The sequence below is a fragment of the Phyllobates terribilis genome, unplaced genomic scaffold (assembly GCF_046119375.1).
Source record: "Phyllobates terribilis strain yellow unplaced genomic scaffold, ASM4611937v1 Scaffold_1__5_contigs__length_1240528914, whole genome shotgun sequence".
Taxonomy (NCBI): domain Eukaryota; kingdom Metazoa; phylum Chordata; class Amphibia; order Anura; family Dendrobatidae; genus Phyllobates; species Phyllobates terribilis.
Window position 1 is genome coordinate 140,369,026 of NW_027362761.1, and position 19,590 is coordinate 140,388,615.

The window sequence follows — 19,590 nt, forward strand, 5'->3', positions numbered from 1 at the left end:
CTACTTTTTAATTTGAGTTGTAAAAATACTGTTGATGAAGCGGCCTCTGTGCTCTAAAAGCTTGAAAATCTGGTTTGCCAATAAAGGTTTCACTCGTAGAAAATACTTTTGTCCTTTTAAAAGCTTACATTCCCATACTGTCCCATACTTTTAGTTTAAATTAGTAACCAAAAAATATATAGGAAATACTCCTCTTAGATAAGCCCTTCCTAAATGCAGCAGTGCCCCATGTAAAACAAAAGCTGCATATACTTACCTGCTGGATCTGAACCATTCCAGGGATGTCTGCGCTGTATCTCCTAATGCTTTTGTCCCATTGTTGGGTTGCAGCGCTTTTAATATACCAGTGTCCAAGGGAAGTGTGAGTGCTGCAGCCCATCACTAGTCACTGATATCAAGTGTCACAATTAGCGGATAATATCAGATTTTTCCATTACTGAGATAAATGACAGTTGTTGCTGTCATTTCAGGAGTACTTGCAGCAGAATGTCTGTCTACCCTTCTTCCCTCCTTTTTCCATAGAATTTTAAAAGCACTAACTGCTATCTCAGTAATGGGAGAATCTGTCTTCACTGAATATCGATTTTACCAATAAATTTGAGATTCAAAGATCAGTCTAGGAGAAGAAAAAAGCAGCTTTCTCTGATAACATATTAGAGTTGCTTGTTTGCAAATGTACTGCTGATTTATGAAATAATTAAAACTGTGGTTAATTAATTAATGTTCATTTAACTGTATAGGAAAGTTCTTTCCTATGCAGAAGCTATTGCGAAAAAAGATATACATTTATACTATATAATTTTTTTTTTTTTTTTTTTTAAGTATGTGTGTGCAATGGGTCATAATGGAGTATGCCATGGCATCCATTTATACTGTGCCCACTGTAGGGCTTATAATTAATGAGTGTAAATACTCAACAGTAGTCACATGCTATGTGCAGTTTAAGAAATATTGATGGTGAGTTGTCGGAAGCTGGTGAATCACTTTCTATACTGTGATCAGAGTTTATTCCATGTCGGGGAACAGCTGGGCTGTGCTGGTTCCAAACTCCCATAGAAAAGACTAAAGTTAAAAAACTGGAGTACCAAATCAAATTATGCTGTTTTCATAACTCTGGCGTTACCGAAATAATGTAGTTGAAAAGCTGAGATGGTAATCAGGGCTGTGGAGTCGGAATAAAATGGACCGACTCCAACTCCTAAAATATATAATAAATTGGGTACAGTAGTTCAATGCAGTTTGTGGGGAATATTTTTTCAGAAGAATTTAGGAAAGTTATGAAATGTCCTATAAATGTCTGTCCTATTCCTGATCTAAGGGACTAGACTTTTAGCTGAGATGGATCTGTTCTACAGTAAATTTATCACTTAAACATGAGCCATGTATGAGGGAGTCTGAGTCGTGGAGTCGGTGTCATAGAAATTGAGGAGTCGGAGGTTTGGCTTACTGACTCCACAGCCCTGATGGTAATAACACTCTTAAAGGGAATCTGTCACCAGGTTTTTGCTACCTCATCTGAGAGCAGCATGATGTAGGCAAAGAGACCCTGAATCCAATTATGTATAACATCGGTTTACTGGGTGCAGCCGTTCTGACAGCGTTTTTAGAGTTGGCATGAAGCTAACCCCGCTCCCACCACCAGGCTCTATATATATATATATATATATATATATATATATATATATATATATATATATATATATATATATATATATATATATATATATATATATATATAATATATATATATATATAATATATATATATAGTCTATAGACAGCAAGGTGCCCATCACAGAAGGGGGCGGAGTCGGACCAGGAGGCAAGTGCTGCTGTGTCCAGCAATAGGCTCCTGGTGCTAAAACAATCAATGCCGGTAAACAAATCCTAGAAGCTTGATAAGAGAGGAAGAGAGGCATCACTGAAATCTGTGGTTTAACCCCTACAGCATTCTGTCTTCAGATTACATAGCAAAAACCTGCCGACCGATTCCCTTTAAGCCTATAACATGTTTTAGCAGGTTGCCAGAATGTAGACACATTGATTGCTGGGGATCTTACAGCTGTGACTCCCAGCAATTGTGAGAATTGTCCCTGGTCTAATGGAACTTCTTCTTTGATTTTGTATGTAATAATGTGGAAGTGTGATTTGGTGTCAGATTTGTCTGTGACTCTTGTAGACAGTCAGAACATGCTCAGTATCGTAGTGCCCACTTATTGCCTTTTTTGCCTTTCATGTGATGCAGTGATTGGTCAGTTATTCTAGAGAAGGGCATGCATTGCCCATGGCTTTGTAAGGGTATGGTCACTAACTATTTTTTTTTTTTTTGCCTTGTTGACATTAAAGACTTTTTTTTTTTTTAATACTGTTTTTTGCAGCCTTTTAATTGAAAGTGTTTAGTTTAAAGCTGATTCAAAGAGAAATTTGCTTCTTTTTCTTCCTTCTTCCTTCTCCTCCTCTTCCAAAACCTTATTGTCAAGGGGAAAAAAAAACACTCTAGAATCTTGTAAGAATAGCAATGTGAATTTGATGCGGATTTTGGAGGAGATCTACGTTAAAATTCTCCCAAGTTGTATTTCCAAGAAAGGCCATTGAAAATATGTTAAAGGACCACTCTGGCGTGTGTTTATATTACCCCCTTATTTTAATGTGAGTGTAGTTTGTGCTTTGAAATACTCACCAGTCACCATCTTCTGCCATTTCCAGTGCATCTCAGGTCCCTTAGCTGTATCGTGTGACTACAGCTTTTTCTTGCCGGCTCACACCGCAAACTGTTAATTCCTTTGTTAATGTAAATTCATGAGAGCATCTTTCTGAGTCTCATAGATTTACATTAAGAGAGTGCGCTCTAGTCCACGCAGAAATGTGGTATGAGCCAGCAGGTCACGATTGTGGTTGTGATGCAGCAGTGGACCAGAGCAGCGCTGGAAACGGCAGAAGACAGCGACTGGTAAGTATTTTAATGCACACCCTAGACACAGATTTGTCCTTTGAAATATCGGCTATTGCAACTTGTATATAGTTTTCACTTTGTTTACATGTAATGTTAAATGGGTTAAGGTTTTAAAACAAAGAATGGTGACATGGAGTACACTTTGCCTCTGTTGATGTTGGCGCTTACAACCTCCTTTTATAAGTACTTTGGTTTTTGCTGTTTGCTGTGATCATGAGGCTTTACTTAACTGTTAGCAAATGAACAAGCTGTAGTTGGTTGATATATTCAGCTATTTGCAAGCTCTGCAATGTCATCACAAGTTGCCAGAAATGTTCCAAATATAGTATATAAAATCGTGTATTGGGGATAGTTTACACCCGCCAACGTTTATGCAAGAGTAGACAATGAAATGTTGCAAATCCATTATTTGTTCAGTTTTTACATGGATTTAGTCACTTGCGCTATACAGATGCCATCTGTACATTAATCCAATACTGATAGAACTATAACCTTACAATAGCCAGGTGGAGACGCTGCCTGGGGGCGGATTACGGTAGTATATATCTGGATTTCCTGAAAGTGACTGCTTACTCTCAGCTCCAGGTGCTGCTGTGTTGTTGTTAAGCTTTGCTAGGTAAGGTCATATAATGGCGAGTATTACTTACTGACTCCCTATTTTGTGTCTTTTTAGGACGGCTTTGAAGATGCATTTGAAAATATTCCAGTGTAAGTAACCTACGTGTTTAAAATGTTTCCATGAGCAAAGTTTTTTATCTAGTTTGCAAATCCACTATATGGTTCCAGAGATATGGGCCTTTTTATTTAGTGCTAATTTTTATGGTCTTTACAATGGGGCAGGGCTCACGGGATTCTCTGGGGACGTGTCTTTAGGTCAGGGCTGTGGAGTCGGTAAGCCAAACCTCCGACTCCACAGCACTGCCTCACTACTGAGCATGTAGATAAGGCCTCTTTCACATGTCCTGATATTTCTGGTACCGGAGATGTCCTTGTGTGCAGCATCAGAATCGCATGTACCGGCGACTGGGAATCAGCGGTCCAGTTAGCGCTGTTCCCAAGCGCCAGGTGCTGGAGGTATCTCTCATAATTGTTCCCTGCTGGCGCTGAGATCAGTGTGAGCATGGGACAATGTTGAGAGTTGTAGTGTGCCCCTGCTGTCTACAAGAAGTGTAAAAATAAGATTAAAATACACACATTATACTCTCCTTTACACCTAATCCCCTGAAGCCATTGTCCCCTGTAAACAAATGAGAGATTCCTTCAGCACCTGGCGCTTGGTAACAGTGCTAACTTTACCGCTGATTCCCAGGCGCCGGTACGTGTCACCCTGATGACACACGGATGACATCCGTGTGTTATCAGTGTGCACGAGTGGGATGTTTGGCAGCATGCAAAAAAAAACTAACATAGCGTGTTTTGCCCACAAACACACGGTTAGTGGAAATGACTCGCCCCCTGGGCCGTGGGGCACTCTGAGCCGGGCAACAGGGCAATGTTGGGGGTAGTAGTGGCAACTCGGTCCGTGGCTCAGGGTGATCAGACCAGTGGCAGTCTTCTATATGTTTTGCAATGTCCGACTACGCCACCCGTGGATTGCGGTCAGGGCTAACCGCCGCTGCAGTGCAGACCGCTGGGGCAGATGTAAATGTGCAGCACTGAATAGTACAACTCCCCACGGGAGGAGTATGGCCCCAGGGCAGTATATAGATGGATGATTCCGGTCGCAATAGCCTGGAGACAGAGGCCTCTTAAACAGTTCAGGGTCTTTATTAGGACAGGTGAGTCGACCCAAAAACAGTCCCGGCTAGGAGGGGGCCTGGATGTCTGAGAACAAGTGGGAAGCTGGCCCTGATCAGGGTGAGGGTGTAGGCCTACCGTGCTCTCTGCGCTCCTTCTGGCTATTTCCCTCCTTGTGGTGTAATAGCCCACGTTCCTGAGCTCACCGTGTCTTCTCGCCCGTATGGCTGGCGACTTGGGTCCCTTTTTACTCTTGACCTGGTGCGGTTTCGCCGGTCCCTTCTGCTGTGGCGGAACCTCCGGGCTTCTTGGGCCAAAGGACATACAGTCCCCTGCTTACTGGTTATTTGCTGTAGGACTTGGAATCCTAACAGCCTCGGACACTAAAGTCCGGTAGATTAGCTTCTCTATCTGCCAGGACAGGCTCGCTTCGCCTCTTGCCCCTGGCTCGTGGCTCTCCTACTGCCACACGGCCTCTTAGGCTACAACACGACTTTCTGTCCCTGCTCTCGGACGCCTCTTTCCTCAGACAGGTCGTCCAGTTCTGTCTAACCCTAACCCCCAGTTTCAGTTTTTATAGGGACAACCTGTTCCCCCTACTGGCCTGGGACAGGAGGTGCTGCATGCTAATGGTCCCTGACCAGAGAACCTCCCCCCTTGCTCTCAGACACGGCTTTATTAGACATTTGTGGCATCCAGGCCAGGGTGACACATTCCCCCCTAGTAAAATTTAGTACTCCGGGACTAAACAAGAAACACAAATACAGGTTATAAATGCATGACCCAAACACAACAGGGAAAGAAATGACAAACACCACCACATATTGAGTTCTTTAGGTCAGTGTGTTCTGTGACCGGGTGTCCATATCACCAACACAACGGGAGCCTTAACCAGGTGGGGGTCTGTCCTAGCCCCAAGTCCTTTACAGTCTTAGTTCATTCTTTGGTTAGGCTCCGAACGCAGTCCATACAAAGTCCCGGTTATTAAAAGTTCATAACCTTTTAGTCCGTACGGCAACTGTAAGAAACTGAAATGCACAATTACTAATCATGCAGGTAAGTTTGCAAACATTTCAACACTTGGCAACAGGGTTATTTACAGTTTTAGTGCACCCTATATTTTCCAGCGAGCTGGTATCTGCCCCTTTGTGCTCCTGGTTGACCTGCGTAACCCACTGTCTGGTGGTGGTCCGACCTGGTTTTCTTCACTACCATTTAGGGTACAGTCACTGGCTAGACTTGCAGGCAGGGCAGGCAGCTGTCTGCGGGTCCTTTGGCTTACCGCAGGCGTGGCAGGCTCACTGTCAGCAGAGGGTTGACTCTCCTGGGCTGCTGGCATGGGTTCTTCTGCCTCCGGGGCTGCTTGTTCTCCTTGTTCTTCCTGTTCTGGTGTAGGTTGTTGCGGAGTTGGTTGCAGGAAATGCAGGACGGGTACCACTATGGCATCGTTTATTCAAGTCCAGGACTGAGAGAACTCCCCAATAACTGTGCTGATCATTTCTTCCTTGTCCTCTGCGGGTTCAAGGTCACTATGATCCTCCTCTGCATTCCTTAGTTGCTCGGGGCACCTTTTTAGATGGTCTTTGGAGACGGTACTAGTGGTTTCTCCTCCATCCTTGGTGATCACGCATACCTTCGGGTTGTCGTGATCAGACTGCAGTACTGTGCAGGGTTCCCTTTCCCACTGGTCGTCCAGCTTGTGTAGCCTTCTCTTTCGCTTCAGGGCCTGCTCACCAGGTTCTAGGGGACCAGCAGGGGCGTGTTGGTTGAAGAGTCTCCTTGCCTTTCCTTGCCTTTCTCTCACCTGGGCCAGGCTCTTCTCCACACTCTCCTGTACCTTCTTGTACTGCAGTCGCCTTTCTGTATCCCAGTCCGCATCTGGGGAGGTGTCCTCGGGTGTTAGGACTCCCATCTCCAGGTCTATGGGCAGCTTACCTGGTCTGGCTCGCATCAGGTAAGCCGGGGTGCAGTTTGTAGCATTCACCGGGATATGGTTGTATAAGTCTACCAGGTCCGGCAGTTTTTCTGGCCACAGGCTGCGTTCCTCCAGGGGCAACATCTTCAGGAGATCAATGACTATATTGTTCATTTTCTCACACATCCCGTTGGTTTGTGGGGGGTAAGGCGTTGTCCGAATCTTCTTACAGCCATAGAGGTTGCAGAACTCTTGGAAGATTTCGGCCTCGAACGCTGGACCCTGGTCTGTCAGAACTTGTTCCGGATACCCGTGTGGGCGGCAGAAGTATTGCTGGAAGGCTCTGGCCGCCGTTTGAGCTGTCAAGTCTTTTACAGGGACCACCACTAGAAATCGGGAATAGTGGTCCACGATTGTCAGGGCATAAACGTATCCTGACCGGCTTGGAGCCAATTTGACGTGGTCCAGAGCTACCAGCTCAAGAGGCTGCGTGGTGACGATGGGCCTCAAGGGTGTCTTCTGGCTGGTGTGGTCCTTCCTCCTTAGGTTACAAGGGCCACAGTCTCTGCACCACTTCTCTACAGCCCCTCTCATGCCGACCCAAAAGAACCGTCCTCTTAGCAGGAACTCCAGTTTCTTCCAGCCGAAGTGCCCCGCTCTGTCATGGTAAGCCCCCCAGGACCATAGCTGCATCCCTCCTTGGGACCACGACTTGCCAGGTCAGCTCGTGTGTCCGGTGGTTGACAAGTCTTCTGCACAGCTTGCCTTCATAGAGGAACAGCTTGCTCTTCTCTTTCCATAGCTGCTTGGCTTCCTCTGGAGCATCCGGATCTAAGCGGGCTTCTTTCACCATGCGGATTGCAGGGTCGCTATCTTGGGTCTCGGCCCAGCTGTGGTGAGGTAGGGGATTGATCATAACGGTTGTTAAATCATCCTCCTTCACGCGGTGGGAGTATTGAGCGGCTCCATACCGGTGAAACGCGGGGAGTTCTACCTCCTCCAGCTCTTCTGGGTCTTCGTCTCCTTCAGGTAAGTGAGGCATTCTCGAAAGGGCGTCCGCTTTGGCATTGGTTTTGCCTGCCTTGTACTTGATCACGAAGTCATAATTCGAGAGTCGCGCCATCCACCGCTGTTCTAGGGCACCTAGTCTTGCATTGTCTAGGTGTGTCAACGGGTTGTTGTCCGTGTACACTGAACTTTGCGGAGGCCAGGTAATGCTTAAACCGTTCTGTGACGGCCCACACCACTGCCAAGAACTCTAGCGTGAAGGAGCTGTAATTCTCCGGGTTCCTCTCGGTGGGTCTCTGCTTCCGGCTGGCGTACGCGATCACCCTTTCTCTGCCCTGTTGGTTTTGTGACAGTACGGCTCCCAGCCCCACATTACTGGCGTCTGTGTGGAGGATAAAAGGCTGGCCATAATCGGGGTAGGCCAGGATCTCATCCCCCCGTGAGGGCCATCTTCAACTGGCAGAAGGACTCCTCTACCGGTTTATCCCACTTGAAGGGTGGCTTTTGACTTCTGGACTTGGACTGTCCGATCAGGAGGTCCTGCATTTGAGCTGCCATCTTAGTGAATCCGGGGATGATCCTTCGGTAGTAGCCTACCAAACCGAGGAACTGCCTCACTTCTTTGATGTTTGAGGGGCTTGGCCAGCTCTTGATTACTGTGATCTTGTCAGGGTCGGGGGCTACTCCTTCTTCTGCACTCACCACGTGCCCTAGGTACTGGACCTTCGGTTTCAACAGGTGACACTTTGATGGCTTCACCTTCATGCCATAGCCTGCCAGGGCTTCGAACACCTCTGCCTGGTGTTTTAGATGGTCCTCGTAGGTCTTCAAATAGACTATCACGTCGTCCAGGTAAAGTAGGACCGTCTCGCAGTTTCGGTGCCCTAGACAGCATTCCATCAGCCTCTGGAAGGTCCCTGGTGCGTTCAGAGCCCGAAGGGCATACAGTTGAACTTGCTCAGTTCCATCGGGGTGGTGAAGGCGGTCTTCTCCTTGTCAGCCTCTGCCACAGGAACCTGCCAGTACCCGCTAGTAAGGTCCAAAGTAGAGAAGAAGTTAGCTGATTTTAGTGTGGCTAAAGACTCCTCTATTCTAGGCAGCGGGTATGCGTCTTTGTGGGTGATGCGGTTGATTTGTCTATAGTCCACGCACATTCTCATGGTGCCGTTCTTCTTTTTTACCAGAAACAAGGGGGCTGCCCAGGGGCTACAGCTATCTCTAATGACCCCAGCTTCTTTCATTTCCCTCAGCATGCCCTTTGCGTTCTGATAATGTGCAGGGGGTACAGGTCTGTGCCTCTCCTTTATTGGTGGGTGGCTCCCCGTGGGAATGTGGTGTTCCACTCCCTTTACTCGGCCGAAGTCCAGCGGGTGCTTACTAAAAATTCTCTCATACTCCTGAACCACCCGGTAGACTCCTTGCTTTTGGTGCAGGGGAGTGGAGCCAGCACCCACATGGAGTTTCTGGCACCAGTCCTCCTTTTATTTCTGGGAGCCATTACCCTCTGCCTGTGGAGATGGAGGCAAAGGCTCCACGGCCCTGATAGCTTTGTGTTCGACAGCAAACAGTTTGGAAAGTGTAGCGTACCTGGGTAAGTGTACCTCCCTCTCCCCAATGTTGAGAATGCGAACGGGCACTCTCCCATGACGGACATCAACCACCCCCCGGCCTGTCAAAATGGTGGGCCTGCTGTCTGAGTACACGGGTTCTACCATGGCTTGGTAGTCTCTACTTCTCAACCCAATTGCAGTCCGACACCAGATCATCATTTCACTTTTGGGAGGCATGGAAATGGGGAATGGGTCACTCATTCTTACGCTACCGATCTCACCACCAGACAGTTCTACCTGCTGCTGTCTCATCAGGGCTTTTATCTCCTTGTTGAGGACTCTCTGTTGGCTGGAACTAGCATTCACCGCCACCTGTTGTAGAATTACAATTACCTCTGAAAGACCATTTTCAATCACGTTAGTACCCACAGTTATTTTAGGGTGACTTTCACGACGGTCAATGTCCACAATAATCACTCCCTGTGCCGGCAGTTCAACTTTACCAATCTTAATGGTCATCTCCTTGAACCCCATCTGCGGCACGGGCAAGCCATTACTGGCGATGATGCTCAAGTCACTGTCTGGATACCGTGTGATATCAGCATCAGTCCAATACTGCTTAAAAAGTACATAAGGGATAGTAGTTACTTGCGACCCGGTATCCAACCAGGCGCTCATGGGGATACCGTCCAGCACCACGGGTAAAACCGGGCGCCCCCAACGTACTTATTACGCCAATTGTAAGGGCCTGGTGATCTTATGCCTGGGGGTTGGCCCTCTGCACCAGGTTGGACCTGTTTAAATTACAGTACCTGGAAATGTGTCCGGGCTGGTTGCATCGACAGCAAATGGGCTGTCCATCCTCCACGTAGCGGTCTGTGGGCCTCCCTCGGAACGACGGGGTCCTCCTCTGTCGACGCCACGGGACATCCTCCGGACTTGAAGCCAACTCGATGGGTTTTGACCGGTCCACTTGTAACGCCTGGACTGTCCTGGTCAACGCCGCGACGCTCCTGGTCAGCTCCTGGACTTGGTGGTGCAGATCTTTCGATGGGGCTTGTTTTCAGGGCCTGTGCCTCGGCCCCCACAGAGTCCATAGAGGAGGGCGCCGCCTCCTGGTGGTAGGTGAGAGCAGGGCGCCGGGGGTTTATAGCGCCACTTGTTGCAGGTTCACGGAGCACCCTTATGGCCCTGTCCTTGAATTGGGCAAAGGTCAGATCAGGGTTCTGAAAGAACATGAGGCGCAGTTGGGTCCTGTGGGCGCTAGACAGCAGACCTTCTATGAACTGTTCTGTTAGTAGCTTATCCGTATCCTGCACGCTGCCTGGGTCAGCTTGTTTGATGGCTCTCAAGGCTTCCTGCAAATTTAGGGCATAGTCTGATGCTGTCCTGTGCCCGCTGCTTACATCCGTAGAACCCCATTTTAATTTCAGCGGAGGTATGTGTATCAAAGGTACCCCGCAGCCGGGCCAGAATGTCCTTTACGGTCCTTTTCTCCTCAGCGGGCCATGACTTTACCTCCCGCTGGGCTGCGCCAGTTAACTGCCCTGTCAGTATGCTGATCTTCTGTTCCTCTGTCAGGGAGTAAACTTGCAATAAACTGTACAGCCTTTCCTTAAAGTCAGTTAGTGCATGGTGCTCCCCTGAATACTTGGGCAGCCACGCCGCTCCAGGGATGTAAGGCAGGGAGAATGGCATCACCGCTGCTGCAGCTGCGCTGGTGGTAGTGGGCGCCTCCGCGTTCGACATCTTCCTCCCCCCTAGTTAAGCATGGCCTACCTTCCGAAGATCCTCTTCTGTAGGCCGCGGCTCCGCTGGTGCTGCTCCGGACGAGGACCTTGCGTCGCGTCCTGGTGACGTCAGCGTCGCTCTCTCTCCCTTCCAGGACCTTGCGCAGCGTCGGTGCGTAGGGCGGAGCTTCAGGTCTTGCGCGGTTTGGACGTCCACGCCCCTCTTCTTCCTGCAGATGGCGTCCGATGGGAAGCTGCTGAAGATCGCGGGAAACTGCTCCGGATGGCGGGAAACCTCTTTAAGATACGTGTACAGTCTTTTTCAGGCACGCAATACCAGTTTGTGGCGGGTTGGTCACAATCCTGCCGACTACGCCAAAGCTGACTCACCCCCTGGGCCGTGGGGCACTCTGAGCCGGGCAACAGGGCAATGTTGGGGGTAGTAGTGGCAACTCGGTCCGTGGCTCAGGGTGATCAGACCAGTGGCAGTCTTCTATATGTTTTGCAATGTCCGACTACGCCACCCGTGGATTGCGGTCAGGGCTAACCGCCGCTGCAGTGCAGACCGCTGGGGCAGATGTAAATGTGCAGCACTGAATAGTACAACTCCCCACGGGAGGAGTATGGCCCCAGGGCAGTATATAGATGGATGATGGAGGGGATGATTCCGGTCGCAATAGCCTGGAGACAGAGGCCTCTTAAACAGTTCAGGGTCTTTATTAGGACAGGTGAGTCGACCCAAAAACAGTCCCGGCTAGGAGGGGGCCTGGATGTCTGAGAACAAGTGGGAAGCTGGCCCTGATCAGGGTGAGGGTGTAGGCCTACTGTGCTCTCTGCGCTCCTTCTGGCTATTTCCCTCCTTGTGGTGTAATAGCCCACGTTCCTGAGCTCACCGTGTCTTCTCGCCCGTATGGCTGGCGACTTGGGTCCCTTTTTACTCTTGACATGGTGCGGTTTCGCCGGTCCCTTCTGCTGTGGCCTAACCTCCGGGCTTCTTGGGCCAAAGGACATACAGTCCCCTGCTTACTGGTTATTTGCTGTAGGACTTGGAATCCTAACAGCCTCGGACACTAAAGTCCGGTAGATTAGCTTCTCTATCTGCCAGGACAGGCTCGCTTCGCCTCTTGCCCCTGGCTCGTGGCTCTCCTACTGCCGCACGGCCTCTTAGGCTACAACACGACTTTCTGTCCCTGCTCTCGGACGCCTTTTTCCTCAGAGACAGGTCGTCCAGTTCTCTCTAACCCTGCCCCCAGTTCCAGTTTTTATAGGGGCAGCCTGCTCCCCCTACCGGCCTGGGACAGGAGGTGCTGCATGCTAATGGTCCCTGACCAGAGAACCTCCCCCTTGCTCTCAGACACGGCTTTATTATACATTTGTGGCATCCAGGCCAGGGTGACACAGAAACACACTGACATGTGCATAGACCCATTCAAATGAATAGGACTATGTGTGAAAACTGGCACCACGCATACAGGAGACATGGACATATGAATGAGGCCTAAAGTGCAGCACGGATTTATCTCTACTAAAAGCCTACATCCTTGGATCAGGAACAGAACAGACATTTATAGGACACTTAATAACTTTACCAAATTCTTATGAAAACATTTACAGAACATTCTGCATTGTACTACTGTACCCAATTTATTATATATTTTTGTAGCCAGTCGGTCCATTTTATATGGACTCCGACTTCACAGCCCTGCTTTAGGCTGCTCTTTCTCACCTTGTAAGCAACGCCCCCTTGTAAATACTAGACAATTAGCACTAAATAAAAGGCCCATATCTCTGGAACTAAATGGCGGATTTGAAAAAGACAAAAATCTGAATACTCAAATGGAGCAGTTTTTGACCTTGTGATCCAATATCTTTAATTTATTCTGTTTTTTATAAAGGAGGTCAATGGATTGTCATAATCTGTTGGCACGGACAGGTTTTGTTTAAAAACGCAAAATTCCACCATTCTAACTTATATTTTCCCCACTGAACTTGCAGAGTACAACCATAAATGCAAATAATTGATTCCACCATGACTGAACCTGGCTTAATACAACATTTGTATGCTTATGTAAGGCTCATGCTTGTTTTATAATATGTCTTGCCTAAGGCTGTGTGCCCACTATGCTTTTTTTAAGCCTTTCCGCAGCGGCAATTCCGCTGCAGAAATGCTTAAAGCGCTTGGTAGAAGGCCTGCCATGTTCCCCAATGATAATCCGCATGTGCTGTGCACATGCTGCCGAAATTTCCGCTGTGGATTATCATTGCAGAAAAATACGCAGCACTGCCAATTATTTTACGGAAGCGCTGCGTTTTCGCCGCCATTGACTTGCATTGAATCGCTTAATATCCGCATCACTGCAACTGTACATGCGGAATCCAAGCGTTTCAATGTGCGGATGGTACCCGGGTCTGGAGAAGAGGAGACTCTCATCCAGACCCGGCTACCATAGCACCTGTATAATAAAAAAAAGAATAAAATAAAAAAGAAATATTATACTTGCCTTCTGATGGCCCCCGGTGTCCTCGTCTCTGCTTGCCGGCAGCTCGCGGTGGACTAAAGTACCTGCGGTGACGTCATTTAGTCATGTGACGGGTCACGCGACCGCTGACGTCGGCAGGTCCTTTTAGTCTACCGCGAGCTGCCGGCAAGCAGAGACGAGGACACCAGGGGCCATCAGAAGGTAAGTATATATTTATTTTTTACCATTCTTTCGGTCGCACTATATAAATCCATGCCGTTTGCATGGATTTATATAAAATCTCTTGGAAAGCGCTTGACAACCCGCATGCGGAAATGCAAGTGAAGAACGCTTCACATCCGCATGTCCCTGGCAGGAAAACGCATGTACAATCCGCATGTATAATCCGCATGTACAACCCGCATGCGTTTTTTCTGCCAGGGAGATGCAGAAACGCTCAGGAAAAACCGGAGCATTTCTGCATCGTGGGCACATAGCCTTAATGGGATTTCCATGGCTGCTTTATACACTGGATTGCACAGGTCCAGCTTATCGCAGCTTTCCCTGGTGCTGACATCTAGTGACCAAATAGGTTGTACTGCAGATTTTGCATTGTGGATACAACGGGCAGTGCTGATGCCAACTGACAAAACGAATATGCCCACTGGGCATTACTGGCAGATTTTTGTATGATTTATTGTCTGCCTCTTAGGGACCAAAGATGTACATTGTGTGTGTCTTGATATGGTCCTGTAAACATGTCAAAGTCTGTGCAACTGGCGGAGTGACAAGAACAGCAGCACTCCTTTACTACCGCTCCATTCATCTCCCTGCCAAGATTGTATAAGATGGGGGGGGGGGGGGTGGTGCTAAATGTTTTAGGACAGAATTCCCCTATAATCGTTTTTTTCTTGGCGGTAAGCCGCTGTAACGGTTATCAGGGAGTTGGAAGAGATCAATCAGCCCAATTAATCCCCCGCTATACAATGTAGATGTATACTGGTGTTATGTGGGAAGAACTGCCCATAGTGGTCTGCAACCAGACTTCTTAGGATTGCACAAGACTTGCTATGTATGGGATTACATGGGGTCTTGCAAAAGTTGCATGTAATTGTAGCATAAGCTTTATATAGAGGTACAGGTGCATCTCACTAAATTAGAATATCATCAAAAAGTTAATTTATTTCAGTTCTTCAATACAAAAAGTGAAACTCATATATTATAGTCATTACAGAGTGATCTATTTCAGGTGTTTATTTCTGTTAATGTTGATGATTATGACTTACAGCCAATGAAAACACAAAAGTCATTATCTCAGTAAATTAGAATACTTTATAATACCAGCTTGTGTTTATAATCCGAAATGTTGTCCTACTGAAATGTATGATCAGTAAATGCACTCAATACTGGGTCAGGCTCTTTTTCATCTATTACTGCATCAATGCGGCGTGGCATGGAGGCGATCAGCCTGTGGCACTGCTGAGGTGTTATGGAAGCCCAGGTTGCTTTGATAGCAGCCTCCAGCTCATCTGCATTGTTGGGTCTGGTGTCTCATCTTCTTCTTGACAATACCTCATAGATTCTCTATGGGGTTAAGATCAGGCGAGTTTGCTGGCCAATCAAGCACAGTGATACTGTTGTTTTTAAACCAGGTATTGGTACTTTTGGCAGTGTGGACAGGTGCCAAGTCCTGCTGGAGAATATTTCCATCTCCAAAAAGCTTGTTTGTCGGCAGAGGGAAGCATGAAGTGCTCTAAAATTTCCTGGTAGACGACTGCGCTGACTTTGGTCTTGATAAAACACAGTGGACCTACACCAGCAGATGACATGGCTCCCCAAACCATCACTGATTGTGGAAACTTCACACTAGACCTCAAGCAGCTTGGATTGTGTGCCTCTCCCCTCTTCCTCCAGACTCTGGGACCTTGATTTCCAAATGAAAATTGGAACTCTGGGACCTTGTGGAGTGTGTCAATGACTGCCTTCTGGACATCTGTCAAGTCAGCAGTCTTCCCCATGATTGTGGAGCCTACTGAAACTGACTAAGGGACCTTTTTAAATGCTCAGGAAGCCTTTACAGGTGTGTTTTGTTAATTATTCTAATTTACTGAGATAATGACTTGTGTTTTCATTGGCTGTAAGCCCTAATCATCAACATTAACAGAAATAAACACTTGAAATAGATCACTCTGTTTGTAATGACGCTTTTTTGCCCTCCTCTGGATAATGACGCTTTTTTGCCCTCCTCTGATCCAGAGGAGGGGTTTTTGCCCTCCTCTGGATCAACTTTAGCAATTACAGAACTAACAGGTCGAACTTGATGGACGCAAGTCTTTATTCGGCTTTACAAACTATGTTACTATGTTATATAATGAGTTTCACTTTTTGTATTGAAGAACTGAAATTTAATTTTCTGATATTCTAATTTAGTGAGATGCACCTGTATACTTGTAGACCCACCATAAACATATTCTCATACTGTCAAGAGATTTTATACAGCAGCTTGTTTGTCAGGGAAGACTTTTTAATAAAAAGGTGCACTGTGACTACATGACATGTCGCTGGCAGGACACCCATAAGCCAAATTATTTTAAGGGAACCTGTCATGTCCAGAAATGTTTTTCTCCTGCAAATAGTGTTAAAATTCTACATGTCTGCTTTACTTGAACAGCTACATGGAGAAAATTAACTTTTATCCCCCCTGTAGACGTTCGCTTTCATTGGGCTGGTGCAGGGAGTGGTTACAGTAATTTCTCACTATAAAGCTGTAGTTGCACCCTGGCACTTTTCTTGACAGTGTGTGTGTGTGTGTGTGTGTGTGTGTGTGTGTGTGTGCGTGTGTGTCCAAAGCGTAGGCTTTCAATCAGTGTTCTAGGAGTTAATTACAGTCATGTTCACTGTGTAGTGAGGAGTGACTATAACGCCACCCTGCTCTGCCCCTATGACTGGAATGAGTGGCTACAGGGAGAATGTAAGTTAATTTTTTTCCCTGTAGCTGCTGCTCCAGTATGGCAGGCAGGAATGATTTTAATTCTATTTTCCTGCAGCTTGTCCCTATATCAGCAGGTTAATAGCATTTTTTAAGGTGACCGGTTCCCTTTAAATACGATGCATGACTTTCTGTGGCACCCTGAACTTAAAGGAGCACTCCAACCAAAATTGTTATCCTCTTAATATATTGCAGTCATATTATGTCACTGTGTACAATTGCTCATTTTGCCTTTCTACCTAGTTAATTCTTCTGTTTTCCATTAGGTCTACGACATCATTAAAAACTGATTAGCTGAATCCTTCTAAGCTCTATGTAGATACAGGAGGTCAATTTTCCCTGTATGAGTCATAAGTTACTGCAAAAGTCCCTGGCAGGGGGGAGGATGGAGCAGCTGGGTCAGGAGGTGAAGAAGGGAATAATAAATGCAGGGACAGGATACTTACTGTTTCTACAGAGAGCAGAGAAAAAAGAAGAATTAGAATTGCTCATTTTGCCTTTCTACCCAGCTAAGTGCACAGTGCTATATAATATGATAACTGCAATATATTAAGAGGTTAAAAACTGTTATGGGAGGAGTGCTTCTTTAAACTTGCAATGGAAAAACCCCTTTATCAAACCTATTCCTAGAAGGGTGCTTATATAATAAAATGTAGGAAATACAATAATACCGGTGGGGCTTAGCAAGATGGTGTATTTCTTTGCTGTCCCGTATGGGGTGACAAAACTTCTGTAACTTTAGAGATGGGGCAGGAGACTGAAATATATATATATATATTATTCTGTGAACATATCTTTCATCAGGTAGCTAAATTCCTGTCTTTATTAACCCGTAAAGATATGTTTACATGGAACAGACTTGTAGAAACTTCTGCAACCACAAATCCATCGTGTACAACTGAATTTCCAGAAATACGCTGCGGTCAAATATGATCATAGCTTTCCAAATCATTGCAGATAAATATGTACCTCTGATAAACTCACGACACCTGACGGTGGAGCTGAATGACCATGAAATATGCTGCCTAAAAAGTGTCCCTCCCTCAGTCCTAAGGATTATTGGTCTAGAAGTGATTAATCCTTTATCCCGTATGGTTTATTCCATCACTGCACAGACCCCTGGAATATCTGTATGTATACAGGGATTATACTTGGCATGCGTTAGTGTTTCTTCATTAGTTTGCTGACGTGCCCAGTAGATGGATCAATGATCCTTGGTCAGCACGTCCCCGTGCTCGTTTCCTGCTCCTTATGATCTCTTCATTATATGAATGTATAGTGTATTCGGTTCCCCTCCATTCCTCCCTTTGGTCTTCCCGTGTGGACACTGCAGATATCCCGGCTCCAGCATACTGTGTGTCCTGCAGTCACAGTGGTGGATTAGAATTAGGCTGCATCACAGATTGGTAAAATCTCCCAGCATCCCTCGTGAGCACAGACGAGCTCGCATCATCCGGCGTACCAGCATCGACCCACTGCTAATTTATTTGACATTTCTTTTAAATGCGGTGATGGGGAGCCCCTGCCGGGCCAGCTGCTACCTGGTGAACTTCTCTGCGCCTTCTTGATGACTAATTGATTGCTGCCCGATGAGTACATGTGCGTATAATCTAGTGCTAATGTATATTTACACACTGTTCATGTCCTGTTACGAGTGCTAGATTTCCCTATGGTAAATTAGGGGCCTGAGCAAGAAGGATTTACTGCATTTTTTGGGAATCGCTGCCTTCCTGCCTGCAGATCTCACCCTGTAAGTATAGCACCTGCTTCTGCATTGCTGCAATCCTGACATTGGCTGTAGCCGGCTCATAGACATCTGTGCTCTGCACCCTTACGTGTCACCTTGGCTTTGTACGGTCGGATTGTGCTGATTGATAGAACTGTATGTACTTTTATATCTTCTTGCCTCATACTGTTTATTCGGCTATAGCATATATTGTATTGTCCTGGGTGCTAGCCACGCTACAGTGCCTGGCAGGTCATCTGGAGCATCCGCATAGCCTCCATGTTCCCTCCCTCTGCTTGCAGCCTCATCGGGTCCTTTTTATGCTTCTACTTGTATAGACTTTGTTACTGGGGGAGGGATGGAAAATGTGTCCTAGTCTTTGTCATACAAGGCTGCTCTAGCAGGCGGCTTCTATTCCTGGTGCTGAACCACTGAAGATGCCAGTTTAGCATGTTTGTGGTGGCTACACAGTAAGAGTTAATGGCCCAGGCTTCCCAGGCTCATGTGACGCACTATTCGGGATGTAACTTTCTGTAGCCATTTCTATTATTAAGCCTTTTTCCATGTTGTATATTACTAAACTTCTCCCATCACATCCCCCTTCAGTGAATATCTAGATTTAGAGGAGGGAAGCTCCCTTTATATATGTGACATGGCAGATAATCCATACATGCAGTCTGACTATTGTGTCCTACCTGCAGCTTTCTGTTAGATTTACCCCTTCAGGACCAGCCGTGTTAAGTTTTTATGAGCTGCACAATTGGGGATTTTTGTAAGTTCACACAAATCTCTAAAGCCCAGTTTGCACGCTCCAGATTTGAGTTTGTGTGGAAATCTGTTAAATCCCCCAACAATGCAAGTGACTAAAGTCTTCAGTCTCATTCATATGTACCGTAGCGAAAAAAAATAATTACATGTTGGATTTGATATAGCGACATACCCTTATTCTGACAGATTTACCTGGCTAAACAGCCCCTTGCACATAAGCCCCATTCAATGGGATTAATCCCTGCACAGATTTGCTCACATACAGTACAGACCAAAAGTTTGGACACACCTTCTCATTTAAAGATTTTCTGTATATTCATGACTATGAAAATTGTACATTCACACTGAAGGCATCAATACTATGAATTAACACATGTGGAATTATATACTTAACAAAAAAGTGTGAAACAACTGAAAATATGTCTTATATTCTAGGTTCTTCAAAGTAGCCACCTTTTGCTTTGATGACTGCTTTGCACACTCTTGGCATTCTCTTGATGAGCTTCAAGAGGTGGTCACCGGAAATGGTCTTCCAACAATCTTGAAGGAGTTCCCAGAGATGCTTAGCACTTGTTGGCCCTTTTGCCTTCACTCTGCGGTCCAGCTCACCCCAAACCATCTCGATTGGGTTCAGGTCTGGTGACTGTGGAGGCCAGGTCATCTGGCATAGCACCCACTCACTCTCCCTCTTGGTCAAATAGCCCTTACACAGCCTGGAGGTGTGTTTGGGGTCATTGTCCTGTTGAAAAATAAATG

General features: G+C 46.5%; 1 protein-coding gene across 4 annotated transcripts in view; it reads left to right on the forward strand.

Moving 5' to 3' along the window:
- The window catches only part of TTC39B (tetratricopeptide repeat domain 39B), a 133,328-nt gene that overhangs the window by 74,116 nt on the left and 39,622 nt on the right, over positions 1-19,590 (forward strand). For 3 of the 4 annotated variants that reach the window (XM_073667843.1, XM_073667828.1, XM_073667852.1), the window contains exon 2: positions 3,626-3,660. In XM_073667843.1, coding sequence (XP_073523944.1) covers positions 3,626-3,660 — 35 coding nt within the window. Of the gene's footprint in view, positions 1-3,625; positions 3,661-17,788; positions 17,940-19,590 lie in introns of those variants that run through there. The other variant, XM_073667835.1, reaches the window with a different exon arrangement.